The sequence below is a fragment of the Coregonus lavaretus genome, assembly GCF_964263955.1.
Source record: "Coregonus lavaretus genome assembly, chromosome: 3".
Classification (NCBI taxonomy): Eukaryota; Metazoa; Chordata; class Actinopteri; order Salmoniformes; family Salmonidae; genus Coregonus; species Coregonus lavaretus.
The window spans coordinates 37320976-37334474 of record NC_139990.1 but is presented as its reverse complement, the minus strand read 5'-3'; the positions used below and the strand labels follow the sequence as shown (position 1 = coordinate 37334474).

Genomic DNA, 13499 nt, shown 5'->3' with positions numbered 1-13499 from the left:
AAGATTATGAACCTCCACCACGATCATCAAAAAGTAATGATAATTCAAACTGTGGTAAAATGAACAAATGAAAATTTTGAATGAAAATGTTAGTAGATGAGTGTTGATATTCTGGTTTATCATTAGACATCATGACAATAAGAACAACAAGATGCTAGAAAGCAGCTTGGAGGTTGACTAATACAACAAGCTGATAAAGGTGCTGATAACAGCATAGAAAACAAAACCTTAGACTCATCTGGACCCATGTGTTCCTACAGTATGTGCTAAATACTCTTAGGCTTATTCGTCTTTCTTCTAGTCCTTGCAATCGCTCTCCTCCTTACCGCCTTCTCAAAACGCAGAGAAGAAGGTCTGAGGGGAGGGACCTTGGACCTTCCATTAAGGTTGAGAAGGAGGCGGGGAGAGGAATCAAGGAAAGACTAATTGAGATAGAGCCTTAGATCCTTCTGGGTTGTTCATAAAGGCCGTACATTCATAAAGGCTGTAAGATAATAAACACTATAAGTTCATAAAGGCTGTACATTCATAAAATCTGTAAATTCATTATATTACCAATGTCCAGTCTAGGGTTCTATTTAATCTATGGGTCCATTTTAATCAGAGTCATTACAGCTGAATCACTCTCTTTAACAGGGAACACCATGGCAACTAAGTAGAAACTTTAAAAGGGCACTACTGACCATGGTAACTAAGTAGAAACTTTAAAAGGGAACTACTCACCATGGTAACTAAGTTGAAACTTTAAAAGGGCACTACTCACCATGGTAACTAAATTGACATTTTTAAACGGCACTACTGACCATGGTAACTAAGTAGAACTTTAAAAGGTCACTACTCACCATGGTAGCTAAGTACAAAGAACCCACTGGTGCTGAAATCACTGTGGAACTTGATGAGGACATGATTGGCTGTGGTATAGACTGCTTTCTGGGGCGTGTTCCCACTGAACTGACCAATCTGAGGAGAGCCTTGGTCAGGGCCGTCCCTGTAGGGAGAGATGACAACCAATCAGGGGTGAGTTAGTTTCCCCAAAGCTTTGTAGTTAATTAGTCTGGACAGCCTGGTCCCACAGCAGAGAGAGAGTAATTTGTCTGGACAGCCTGGTCCCACAGCACAGAGAGAGAGTAATTAATATGTACAGCCTGGTCCCACAGCAGAGAGAGAGTAATTAATCTGTACAGCCTGGTACCACAGCAGAGAGAGAGTAATTAATCTGTACAGCCTGGTCCCACAGCAGAGAGAGAGTAATTAATCTGTACAGCCTGGTCCCACAGCAGAGAGAGAGAGTAATTAATCTGTACAGCCTGGTCCCACAGCAGAGAGAGAGTAATTAATCTGGACAGCCTGGTCCCACAGCAGAGAGAGAGTAATTAGTCTGGACAGCCTGGTCCCACAGCAGAAAGAGTGTAATTAATCTGTACAGCCTGGTCCCACAGCAGAAAGAGAGTCATTAATCTGGACAGCCTGGTCCCACAGCAGAGAGAGAGTAATTAATCTGTACAGCCTGGTCCCACAGCAGAGAGAGAGTAATTAGTCTGGACAGCCTGGTCCCACAGCAGAGAGAGAGTAATTAATCTGTACAGCGTGGTCCCACGGCAGAGAGAAAGTAATTAATCTGTACAGCCTGGTCCCACAGCAGAGAGAGAGTAATTAGTCTGGATAGCCTGGTCCCACAGCAGAGAGAGAGTAATTAGTATGGACAGCCTGGTCCCACAGCAGAGAGAGAGTAATTAATCTGTACAGCCTGGTCCCACAGCAGAAAGAGAGAGTAATTAGTCTGGAGTCTAGACAGCCTGGTCCCACAGCAGAGAGAGAGTAATTAGTCTGGACAGCCTGGTCCCACAGAAGAGAGAGAATAATTCGTATGGACAGCCTGGTCCCACAGCAGAGAGAGAGTAATTCGTATGGACAGCCTGGTCCCACAGCAGAGAGAGAGTAATTAATATGTACAGCCTGGTCCCACAGCAGAGAGAGAGTAATTAATCTGTACAGCCTGGTACCACAGCAGAGAGAGAGTAATTAATCTGTACAGCATGGTCCCACAGCAGAGAGAGAGTAATTAATCTGTACAGCCTGGTCCCACAGCAGAGAGAGAGAGTAATTAATCTGTACAGCCTGGTCCCACAGCAGAGAGAGAGTAATTAATCTGGACAGCCTGGTCCCACAGCAGAGAGAGAGTAATTAGTCTGGACAGCCTGGTCCCACAGCAGAAAGAGTGTAATTAATCTGTACAGCCTGGTCCCACAGCAGAAAGAGAGTCATTAATCTGGACAGCCTGGTCCCACAGCAGAGAGAGAGTAATTAATCTGTACAGCCTGGTCCCACAGCAGAGAGAGAGTAATTAGTCTGGACAGCCTGGTCCCACAGCAGAGAGAGAGTAATTAATCTGTACAGCGTGGTCCCACGGCAGAGAGAAAGTAATTAATCTGTACAGCCTGGTCCCACAGCAGAGAGAGAGTAATTAGTCTGGATAGCCTGGTCCCACAGCAGAGAGAGAGTAATTAGTCTGGACAGCCTGGTCCCACAGCAGAGAGAGAGTAATTAATCTGTACAGCCTGGTCCCACAGCAGAAAGAGAGAGTAATTAGTCTGGAGTCTAGACAGCCTGGTCCCACAGCAGAGAGAGAGTAATTAGTCTGGACAGCCTGGTCCCACAGAAGAGAGAGAATAATTCGTATGGACAGCCTGGTCCCACAGCAGAGAGAGAGTAATTCGTATGGACAGCCTGGTCCCACAGCAGAGAGAGAGTAATTAGTCTGGAAAGCCTGGTCCCACAGCAGAGAGAGAGTAATTAATCTGTACAGCCTGGTACCACAGCAGAGAGAGAGTAATTAATCTGTACAGCCTGGTCCCACAGCAGAGAGAGAGTAATTAATCTGTACAGCCTGGTCCCACAGCAGAGAGAGAGAGTAATTAATCTGTACAGCCTGGTCCCACAGCAGAGAGAGAGTAATTAATCTGGACAGCCTGGTCCCACAGCAGAGAGAGAGTAATTAGTCTGGACAGCCTGGTCCCACAGCAGAAAGAGTGTAATTAATCTGTACAGCCTGGTCCCACAGCAGAAAGAGAGTCATTAATCTGGACAGCCTGGTCCCACAGCAGAGAGAGAGTAATTAATCTGTACAGCCTGGTCCCACAGCAGAGAGAGAGTAATTAGTCTGGACAGCCTGGTCCCACAGCAGAGAGAGAGTAATTAATCTGTACAGCGTGGTCCCACGGCAGAGAGAAAGTAATTAATCTGTACAGCCTGGTCCCACAGCAGAGAGAGAGTAATTAGTCTGGATAGCCTGGTCCCACAGCAGAGAGAGAGTAATTAGTCTGGACAGCCTGGTCCCACAGCAGAGAGAGAGTAATTAATCTGTACAGCCTGGTCCCACAGCAGAAAGAGAGAGTAATTAGTCTGGAGTCTAGACAGCCTGGTCCCACAGCAGAGAGAGAGTAATTAGTCTGGACAGCCTGGTCCCACAGAAGAGAGAGAATAATTCGTATGGACAGCCTGGTCCCACAGCAGAGAGAGAGTAATTCGTATGGACAGCCTGGTCCCACAGCAGAGAGAGAGTAATTAGTCTGGAAAGCCTGGTCCCACAGCAGAGAGAGAGTAATTAGTCTGGACAGCCTGGTCCCACAGCAGAGAGAGAGTAATTTGTCTGTACAGCCTGGTCCCACAGCAGAGAGAGAGTAATTTGTCTGTACAGCCTGGTCCCACAGCAGAGAGAGAGTAATTAGTCTGGACAGCCTGGTCCCACAGCAGAGAGAGAGTAATTAGTCTGGACAGCCTGGTCCCACAGCAGAGAGAGAGTAATTTGTCTATACAGCCTGGTCCCACAGCAGAGAGAGAGTAATTTGTCTGTACAGCCTGGTCCCACAGCAGAGAGAGAGTAATTTGTCTGTACAGCCTGGTCCCACAGCAGAGAGAGAGTAATTAGTCGGGACAGCCTGGTCCCACAGCAGAGAGAGAGTAATTAGTCTGGACAGCCTGGTCCCACAGCAGAGAGAGAGTAATTAGTCTGTACAGCCTGGTCCCACAGCAGAGAGAGAGTAATTAATCTGGACAGCCTGGTCCCACAGCAGAGAGAGAGTAATTAGTCTGGACAGCCTGGTCCCACAGCAGAAAGAGAGTAATTAATCTGTACAGCCTGGTCCCACAGCAGAAAGAGAGTCATTAATCTGGACAGCCTGGTCCCACAGCAGAGAGAGAGTAATTAATCTGTACAGCCTGGTCCCACAGCAGAGAGAGAGTAATTAGTCTGGATAGCCTGGTCCCACAGAAGAGAGAGAGAGAGTAATTAGTCTGGACAGCCTGGTCCCACAGCAGAGAGAGAGTAATTAGTCGGGACAGCCTGGTCCCACAGCAGAGAGAGAGTAATTAATCTGGACAGCCTGGTCCCACAGCAGAGAGAGAGTAATTAATCTGTACAGCCTGGTCCCACAGCAGAGAGAGAGTAATTAATCTGGACAGCCTGGTCCCACAGCAGAGAGAGAGTAATTAGTCTGGACAGCCTGGTCCCACAGCAGAAATAGAGTAATTAATCTGTACAGCCTGGTCCCACAGCAGAAAGAGAGTCATTAATCTGGACAGCCTGGTCCCACAGCAGAGAGAGAGTAATTAGTCAGGACAGCGTGGTCCCACAGCAGAGAGAAAGTAATTAATCTGTACAGCCTGGTCCCACAGCAGAGAGAGAGTAATTAGTCTGGATAGCCTGGTCCCACAGAAGAGAGAGAGTAATTAGTCTGGACATCCTGGTCCCACAGCAGAGAGAGAGTAATTAGTCTGGACAGCCTGGTCCCACAGCAGAGAGAGAGTAATTAATCTGTACAGCCTGGTCCCACAGCAGAAAGAGAGAGTAATTAGTCTGGAGTCTAGACAGCCTGGTCCCACAGCAGAGAGAGAGTAATTAGTCTGGACAGCCTGGTCCCACAGCAGAGAGAGTGTAATTAATCTGTACAGCCTGGTCCCACAGCAGAGGGATAATAATTAGTCTGGATAGCCTGGTCCCACAGAAGAGAGAGAATAATTCGTATGGACAGCCTGGTCCCACAGCAGAGAGAGAGAGTAATTCGTATGGACAGCCTGGTCCCACAGCAGAGAGAGAGTAATTAGTCTGGACAGCCTGGTCCCACAGCAGAGAGAGAGTAATTAGTCTGGACAGCCTGGTCCCACAGCAGGGAGAGAGTAATTTGTCTGTACAGCCTGGTCCCACAGCAGAGAGAGAGTAATTTGTCTGTACAGCCTGGTCCCACAGCAGAGAGAGAGTAATTAGTCTGGACAGCCTGGTCCCACAGCAGAGAGAGAGTAATTAGTCTGGACAGCCTGGTCCCACAGCAGAGAGAGAGTAATTAGTCTGTACAGCTTGGTCCCACAGCAGAGAGAGAGTAATTAGTCTGGATAGCCTGGTCCCACAGCAGAGAGAGAGTAATTTGTCTGTACAGCCTGGTCCCACAGCAGAGAGAGAGTAATTAGTCTGGACAAAGTAAATCCTCTGAGCGTGAAGTGGACAAAATTTGCCAAATGATTAACTTTCTTGTTCTGAGAGTGGTCTAGGTCTGTGGCCCTGTAGCGATGAGCAACAACCAGGGGTGAGTGTGAGTTAGACTGCATCCCAAATGGCACCCTATACCCTACATATTGCACTATTTTGACCAGAGCCCTGTGGGTTTATAGGGGGTAGGGTACTATTTTGGATGCAGCCTTAGTTTTCCTAAAGCTTGGTAGCTAACGTAGCACTCTATTTCTCTGGATAATGACCATCCAGCCAATCAGCAAGGTGAGAATAACAACTGTTAAATCTTTGACCGTTTGACCATCAATCTGAACAAAAACCCACCAAAATAAAGCACTTTACTGTTGTGACCCAGAGTAGTCTGGGTTTGGGTCATCGAGGGTCGTGGCTAGTTATGTACCACGGAAGCTGCAAAGCTTTCTGGGGACAATCACCCCAACACATACAAACGAAAGAAAGAAAGGAAATAAACTACATTCAGGAAAGATGAAGATGACGACGAAGACGAAGAAGAAGAAGAAGAAGAAGAAGAAGAAGAAGAAGAAGAAGAAGAAGAAGAAGAAGAAGAAGAAGAAGAAGAAGAAGCACTTTGCTGTTCTATGAGTGGCCTGGGTCTTCCAGGGTCCTAGCTAGCTAAGTGCTGCACTAGCTACAGAGATGTGGGGGAGCTCAACTCAGCCAGAATATCCAGAGAACCTGAGGAGAAGTTTGTTTTACGAAAAGCGCAGCTAAATAAGGTCAACAACAGCCACAGCCAGTACTAATGATTTTCAATGATAAGCAATTTCCCTCCGGACCGCTCCTTAATAGGTCTATCATTACGTGTGAACCGATCGCTGAAGACTTCAGCCGCTGTAGTCTGCTCTGCTATACAGAGAAAACACATTACCACTAATACCAGCATCATGAGTGCAGAGATACATCTGTTTTCCTGACTGAGGCTGCATCCCAAATGGCACCCTATTCATGTCTATTGAGTCTAACAGAAGTGTTTTTGTCATGTCTATTGAGTCCAACAGAAATGTTTTTGTCATGTCTATTGAGTCCAACATAAGTGTTTTTGGCATGTCTATTGAGTCCAACAGAAGTGTTTTTGGCATGTCTATTGAGTCCAACAGAAATGTTTTTGTCATGTCTATTGAGTCCAACAGAAATGTTTTTGTCATGTCTATTGAGTCCAACATAAGTGTTTTTGGCATGTCTATTGAGTCCAACAGAAGTGTTTTTGGCATGTCTATTGAGTCCAACAGAAATGTTTTTGTCATGTCTATTGAGTCCAACAGAAATGTTTTTGTCATGTCTATTGAGTCCAACATAAGTGTTTTTGTCATGTCTATTGAGTCCAACAGAAGTGTTTTTGGCATGTCTACTGTGTCCAACAGAAGTGTTTTTCTAAAGTGGACGCCTGACTATAAGCCCGAGGCAGAGCTCAAAGTGTCCCCATGGGAGTGTAGAGAGAGAGAAAGTCCTGGGGTTGGTTCCCCCGGCTGGCATGTGGTGGCGGTGCTACTGCCTTATGGTGCTGCTGAGCTGTTCTACTGCTCTACTGTTCTGTTCTGGAATCAAACGGAGCATAAACAACACATCCCTTGATACATTCCACATTTTACATTCCATTCCCCTCCATTTTGCTGATTGATTCTAAAATGATATGGTAATGCTTTGCTTTTTAAAAACACGTACAAATGCAGTTAGTGCTAGCAAGTGTAGCCCTACAATATCTCTGGAAAACTGATGTAATTGATGGATAACTGCTTGGTCAAATGTTGTTAGAGTAGCTATATCAGTTTTTTTCCCCAGCTGGAAATACTGCCTTTACTGTCATAAAGTACTTGTTACTTGGCCCTAGTGCCCTTTACTCAGAAATACATTGTGTGTTCAGCTCGTGGGAGTAGGGAGAGGATAGCAGAGAACACATTAAGGTCTATTTCCTTCTATCTCTGTATCAAATGTTTTAAGGTCTGTTTCCTTCTGTCTCTGTATCAAATGTTTTAAGGTCTGTTTCCTTCTGTCTCTGTATCAAATGTTTTAAGGTCTGTTTCCTTCTGTCTCTGTATCAAATGTTTTAAGGTCTGTTTCCTTCTGTCTCTGTATCAAATGTTTTAAGGTCTGTTTCCTTCCCGCTGCTGACAAATATTTTTACCAGTATACCCTGAGGATTAGTGTTTGTTCACCCGCACCCGTCTACAATTGCTAATAACTCATCCTCAACCGGCTGACTATATTTGATCAAGTGAAACTCTGAGGCCTGCTCCTGACCATAACCCGCTATTATAGAAAATACACTTTAGGCTACAGTCAGAGACAGGAAGGATGTTTTGACAGGATGACTGATTAAATATGTTTCTGCTTATCATTTCTTATCAAGTCTATTTGTTAGTCAACCTGTCTATAGTTAGATACAATCAGCTCCTCTTCTGTCATTATATGTTGCCCTAGGAGACTTAATAAACCCTTGATCACCAGAACCTACATGTTTCTGATAAGGTTTCAGTTCGGCTTTTATGTGGTTGAAATACTATAATATTTTATGATGCTGATAAAGACAGCACCTCTACAGACGGTATCTAACTGTGAATTCGCATTCTGTCAAGATGCTGAAAGAAATCATATTTCTCCACTTCTGTTCTCGAGTCAAAACTGTGCCTACATTTGGTGTATAATTTTACTGCAAGAAATGCTCAACTATGCAGGAGTTAATATTAAGGCTATGTGAGAGGTTATAGACCTACAGTCAGTGTCCAGATTTTAGTTTCCATTTAACCCATCTGAACAGTAGGTTACAGTTCCCCTGACATGCCATAGGCCTATTTAAAGTCCCGGTCTTGTGACTGTCAAATTTGTACAGAGCCTCACAATCATCACACATAACATAGCTGGCACTGCTATCATCCTCTTTTACCACTTCACCAAATCTTTCCCAACATCACTGTTCTGTCCTCCCTACTCTTTATCTTTAACTCTCCACTACACAGCTTTTCTCTTATTCACTCCCACATTGTCCTTTTTGCCTCCGTGGATCGGCGTAAATGTTTTCTGCCCGTTCCCAAAAGCATTTGGTGCGCGTTCAGTTAGGTCCTAAAGCTCAGGCTTATGCACTATCCTCAAATAATGAAAGAAAAACCTCAATGTAGCCTATTGATAGAAATTGCACATGAATGATACATTTATGGATTTTTTAAGGTATTGTTTTCTCTTCATTCAACCCGCCACCCACCCACCCTTCATCCACACAATAATTAATGACCCTAAACCCACCCCCCCTTAACCGCGGGGACTGCGGGTTATGAGTCAACCCGCGCATCACTACTGAGGATATTAAGGGGGAAATTATATATTCAGCAACACATACGCTGTTCAGCAACACGTCCCAAATTACACCCTATTGACACCCTATACCCATAGGGCACTGGTCAAAAGTAGTGCACTATATAGGGAATAGGGTGCCCTTTGGGATGCAACCATACTACTGTTATGAAGTCCACTACTTACCAGACAGTGATGTAATCGTATATGGGTTCAGTGTTGAGAACGGTGAAGTTGATGTAGATACCATTCCCTGGGGGAACCCGTACACTCCACAGGCAGTCCTGGAAGTTAGGGTACTCTGCTGGGTGGCTGGGAGAATAGATGGTCCCATTCAGAGATGTGATATTACCACCACACTGGGCTAGAGGGAGGGAGGGAGGGAAACATTTACTTTACACATTTTAGTCATTTAGCAGACGCTCTTATCCAGAGCGACTTACATGAGCAATTAGGGTTAAGTGCCTTGCTTAAGGGCACATCGACAGATTTTTCACCTAGTCGGCTCGGGGATTAGAACCAGCGACCTTTCGGTTACTGGCACAACACTCTTACCCACTAAGCTACCTGCCGCCTCAATGAAAGACAGAAGGAGAGAACAGAATGAAAGATAGGAGAGAACAGAATGAAAGATAGGAGAGAACAGAATGAAAGATAGGAGAGAACAGAATGAAAGATAGAAGGAGAGAACAGAATGAAAGATAAAAGGAGAGAACAGAATGAAAGATAGAAGGAGAGAACAGAATGAAAGATAGGAGAGAACAGAATGAAACCGTCAGCCGGTCCCCTGATATACAGTAGGTGGTCCTCTGTAGCTCAGCTGGTAGAGCACGGCGCTTGTAACGCCAAGGTAGTGGGTTCGATCCCCGGGACCACCCATACACAAAAAAAAAAAAAAATGTATGCACGCATGACTGTAAGTCGCTTTGGATAAAAGCGTCTGCTAAATGGCATATTATTATTATGATTAAACCTACTCTAGTGGCTAACTGTAAGTAAACCAACTATAACCAAACATGATTTTGTTATTGTTCATAGATGTGTGTATTCTGCAGGGGTAAACCCCAGAATTCACTATCCTTGTTACTAACGTCAGTTACCTGGGCTGCATCTGAAATGGCACCCTATTCACTATATAGTCCACTACTTTCGACCAGAGCCCCATTCTATGATTCAGGCACTAAAACTCCCTGTCATAACCGCTCAATGAGCCTATAAAATCTGTCTTTGAATTTAGAGGAGTCAAAGCAAGCGTTCAAGTTTAAACTGAATCAAGTCTGGAGACACTACACACTCTAAAGGCTGAGGCTGGATCTGGTTCATGAGAAACAACAGCCAGTGTGCTACATGATAAACAACAGCCAGTGTGGTACATGATAGACCACAGCCAGTGTGGTACATGAGAAACAACAGTCGGTGTGGTACATGAGAAACAACAGCCAGTGTGGTACATGAGAAACAACAGCCAGTGTAGTACATGAGAAACAACAGCCAGTGTGGTACATGAGAAACAACAGCCAGTGTGGTACATGAGAAACAACAGCCAGTGTGGTACATGAGAAACAACAGCCAGTGTGGTACATGAAAAACAACAGCCACTGTGGTACATGATAGACAACAGCCAGTGTGGTACATGATAAACAACAGCTACATGATAAACAACAGCCAGTTTAGTATATGATAGACAACAGCCAGTGTGGTATATGAGAAAGAACAGCCAGTGTGGTACAAGATAAACAACAGCCAGTGTGGTATATGATAAACAATAACCAGTGTGGTACATGATAAACAACAGCTACATGATAAACAACAGCCAGAGTGGTACATGAGAAACAACAGCCAGTGTGGTACATGAGAAACAACAGCCAGTGTGGTACATGATAGACAACAGCCAGTGTGGTATATGAGAAACAGCCAGTGTGGTACATGATAAACAATAGCCAGTGTGGTATATGATAAACAATAACCAGTGTGGTACATGAGAAACAACATCCAGTGTGGTATATTAGAAACAACAACCTGTGTGGTACATGAGAAACAACAACCTGTGTGGTACATGATAAACAACAACCAGTGTGGTATATGAAAAACAACAACCAGTGTGGTACATGATAGACAACAGCCAGTGTAGTACATGACAAACAACATCCAGTGTGGTATATTAGAAACAACAACCTGTGTGGTACATGAGAAACAACAACCAGTGTGGTATATGAGAAACAACAACCAGTGTGCTACATGATAAACAACAGCCAGTGTGGTACATGATAGACAACAGCCAGTGTGGTACATGACAAACCACATCCAGTGTGGTACATGACAAACAACAACCAGTGTGGTACATGAGAAACAACAACCAGTGTGGTACATGAGAAACAACAACCAGTGTGGTACATGATAAACAACTGCTACATGATAAACAACAGCCAGTGTGGTACATGATAGACAACAGCCATTGTGGTACATGAGAAACAACAGCCAGTGTTGTACATGAGAAACAACAGACAACGTGGTACATGAGAAACAACAGCCACATGATAAACAACAGCCAGTGTGGTACATGCTAAACAACAGCCAGTGTGGTACATGATAAACAGCAGCCAGTGTGGTACATGAGAAACAACAGCCAGTGTGGTACATGGGAAACAACAGCCACTGTGGTACATGATATACAACAGCCAGTGTGGTACATGAGAAACAACAACAAGTGTGGTACATGAGAAACAACAACCAGTGTGGTACATGATAAACAACTGCTACATGATAAACAACAGCCAGTGTGGTACATGATAGACAACAGCCAGTGTGGTACATGAGAAACAACAGCCAGTGTGGTACATGAGAAACAACAGACAGCGTGGTACATGAGAAACAACAGACAGTGTGGTACATGAGAAACAACAGCCAGTGTGGTACATGAAAAACAACAGCCAGTGTGATACATGATAAACAGCAGCCAGTGTGGTACATGAGAAACAACAGCCAGTGTGGTACATGGGAAACAACAGCCACTGTGGTACATGATATACAACAGCCAGTGTGGTACATGAGAAACAACAGACAGCGTGGTACATGATAAACAACAGCCAGTGTGGTACATGAGAAACAACAGACAGCGTGGTACATGAGAAACAACAGACAGCGTGGTACATAAGAAAAAACAGCCAGTGTGGTACATGAAAGATAAAAGGAGAGAACAGAATGAAAGATAGAAGGAGAGAACAGAATGAAAGATAGGAGAGAACAGAATGAAACCGTCAGCCGGTCCCCTGATATACAGTAGGTGATTAAACCTACTCTAGTGGCTAACTGTAAGTAAACCAACTATAACCAAACATGATTTTGTTATTGTTCATAGATGTGTGTATTCTGCAGGGGTAAACCCCAGAATTCACTATCCTTGTTACTAACGTCAGTTACCTGGACTGCATCTGAAATGGCACCCTATTCACTATATAGTCCACTACTTTCGACCAGAGCCCCATTCTATGATTCAGGCACTAAAACTCCCCGTCATAACCGCTCAATGAGCCTATAAAATCTGTCTTTGAATTTAGAGGAGTCAAAGCAAGCGTTCAAGTTTAAACTGAATCAAGTCTGGAGAGACTACACACTCTAAAGGCTGAGGCTGGATCTGGTTCATGAGAAACAACAGCCAGTGTGCTACATGATAAACAACAGCCAGTGTGGTACATGATAGACCATAGCCAGTGTGGTACATGAGAAACAACAGTCGGTGTGGTACATGAGAAACAACAGCCAGTGTGGTACATGAGAAACAACAGCCAGTGTAGTACATGAAAAACATCAGCCAGTGTGATACATGATAAACAGCAGCCAGTGTGGAACATGAGAAACAACAGCCAGTGTGGTACATGGGAAACAACAGCCACTGTGGTACATGATATACAACAGCCAGTGTGGTACATGAGAAACAACAACAAGTGTGGTACATGAGAAACAACAACCAGTGTGGTACATGATAAACAACTGCTACATGATAAACAACAGCCAGTGTGGTACATGATAGACAACAGCCAGTGTGGTACATGAGAAACAACAGCCAGTGTGGTACATGAGAAACAACAGACAGCGTGGTACATGAGAAACAACAGACAGCGTGGTACATGAGAAACAACAGCCAGTGTGGTACATGAAAAACAACAGCCAGTGTGATACATGATAAACAGCAGCCAGTGTGGTACATGAGAAACAACAGCCAGTGTGGTACATGGGAAACAACAGCCACTGTGGTACATGATATACAACAGCCAGTGTGGTACATAAGAAAAAACAACCAGTGTGGTACATGAGAAACAACAACCAGTGTGGTAGATGAGAAACAACAGCTACATGAGAAACAACAGCCAGTGATGTACATGATAGACAACAGCCAGTGTGGTACATGAGAAACAATAGCTACATGATAATCAATAGCCAGTGTGGTACATGAGAAACAACAACCAGTGTGGTAGATGAGAAACAACAGCTACATGAGAAACAACAGCCAGTGATGTACATGATAGACAACAGCCAGTGTGGTATATGAGAAAGAACAGCCAGTGTGGTGCATGATAAACAACAGCCAGTGTGGTATATGATAAACAATAACCAGTGTGGTACATGATATACAACAGCCAGTGTGGTACATGATACACAACAGCCAGTGTGGTACATGAGAAACAACAGC

At 44.4% G+C, this 13499-nt stretch overlaps 1 protein-coding gene across 1 annotated transcript in view; it reads right to left on the bottom strand.

Moving 5' to 3' along the window:
• Positions 1–13499, bottom strand: part of LOC311126986 (CUB and sushi domain-containing protein 3-like) — a gene marked incomplete at both ends in the record, with an annotated part of 648334 nt that overhangs the window by 237605 nt on the left and 397230 nt on the right. Inside the window, 2 exons of the mRNA XM_084158716.1 lie at positions 843–988; positions 8996–9173. Coding sequence (XP_084014842.1) covers positions 843–988; positions 8996–9173 — 324 coding nt within the window. The remainder of the gene's footprint in view (positions 1–842; positions 989–8995; positions 9174–13499) is intronic.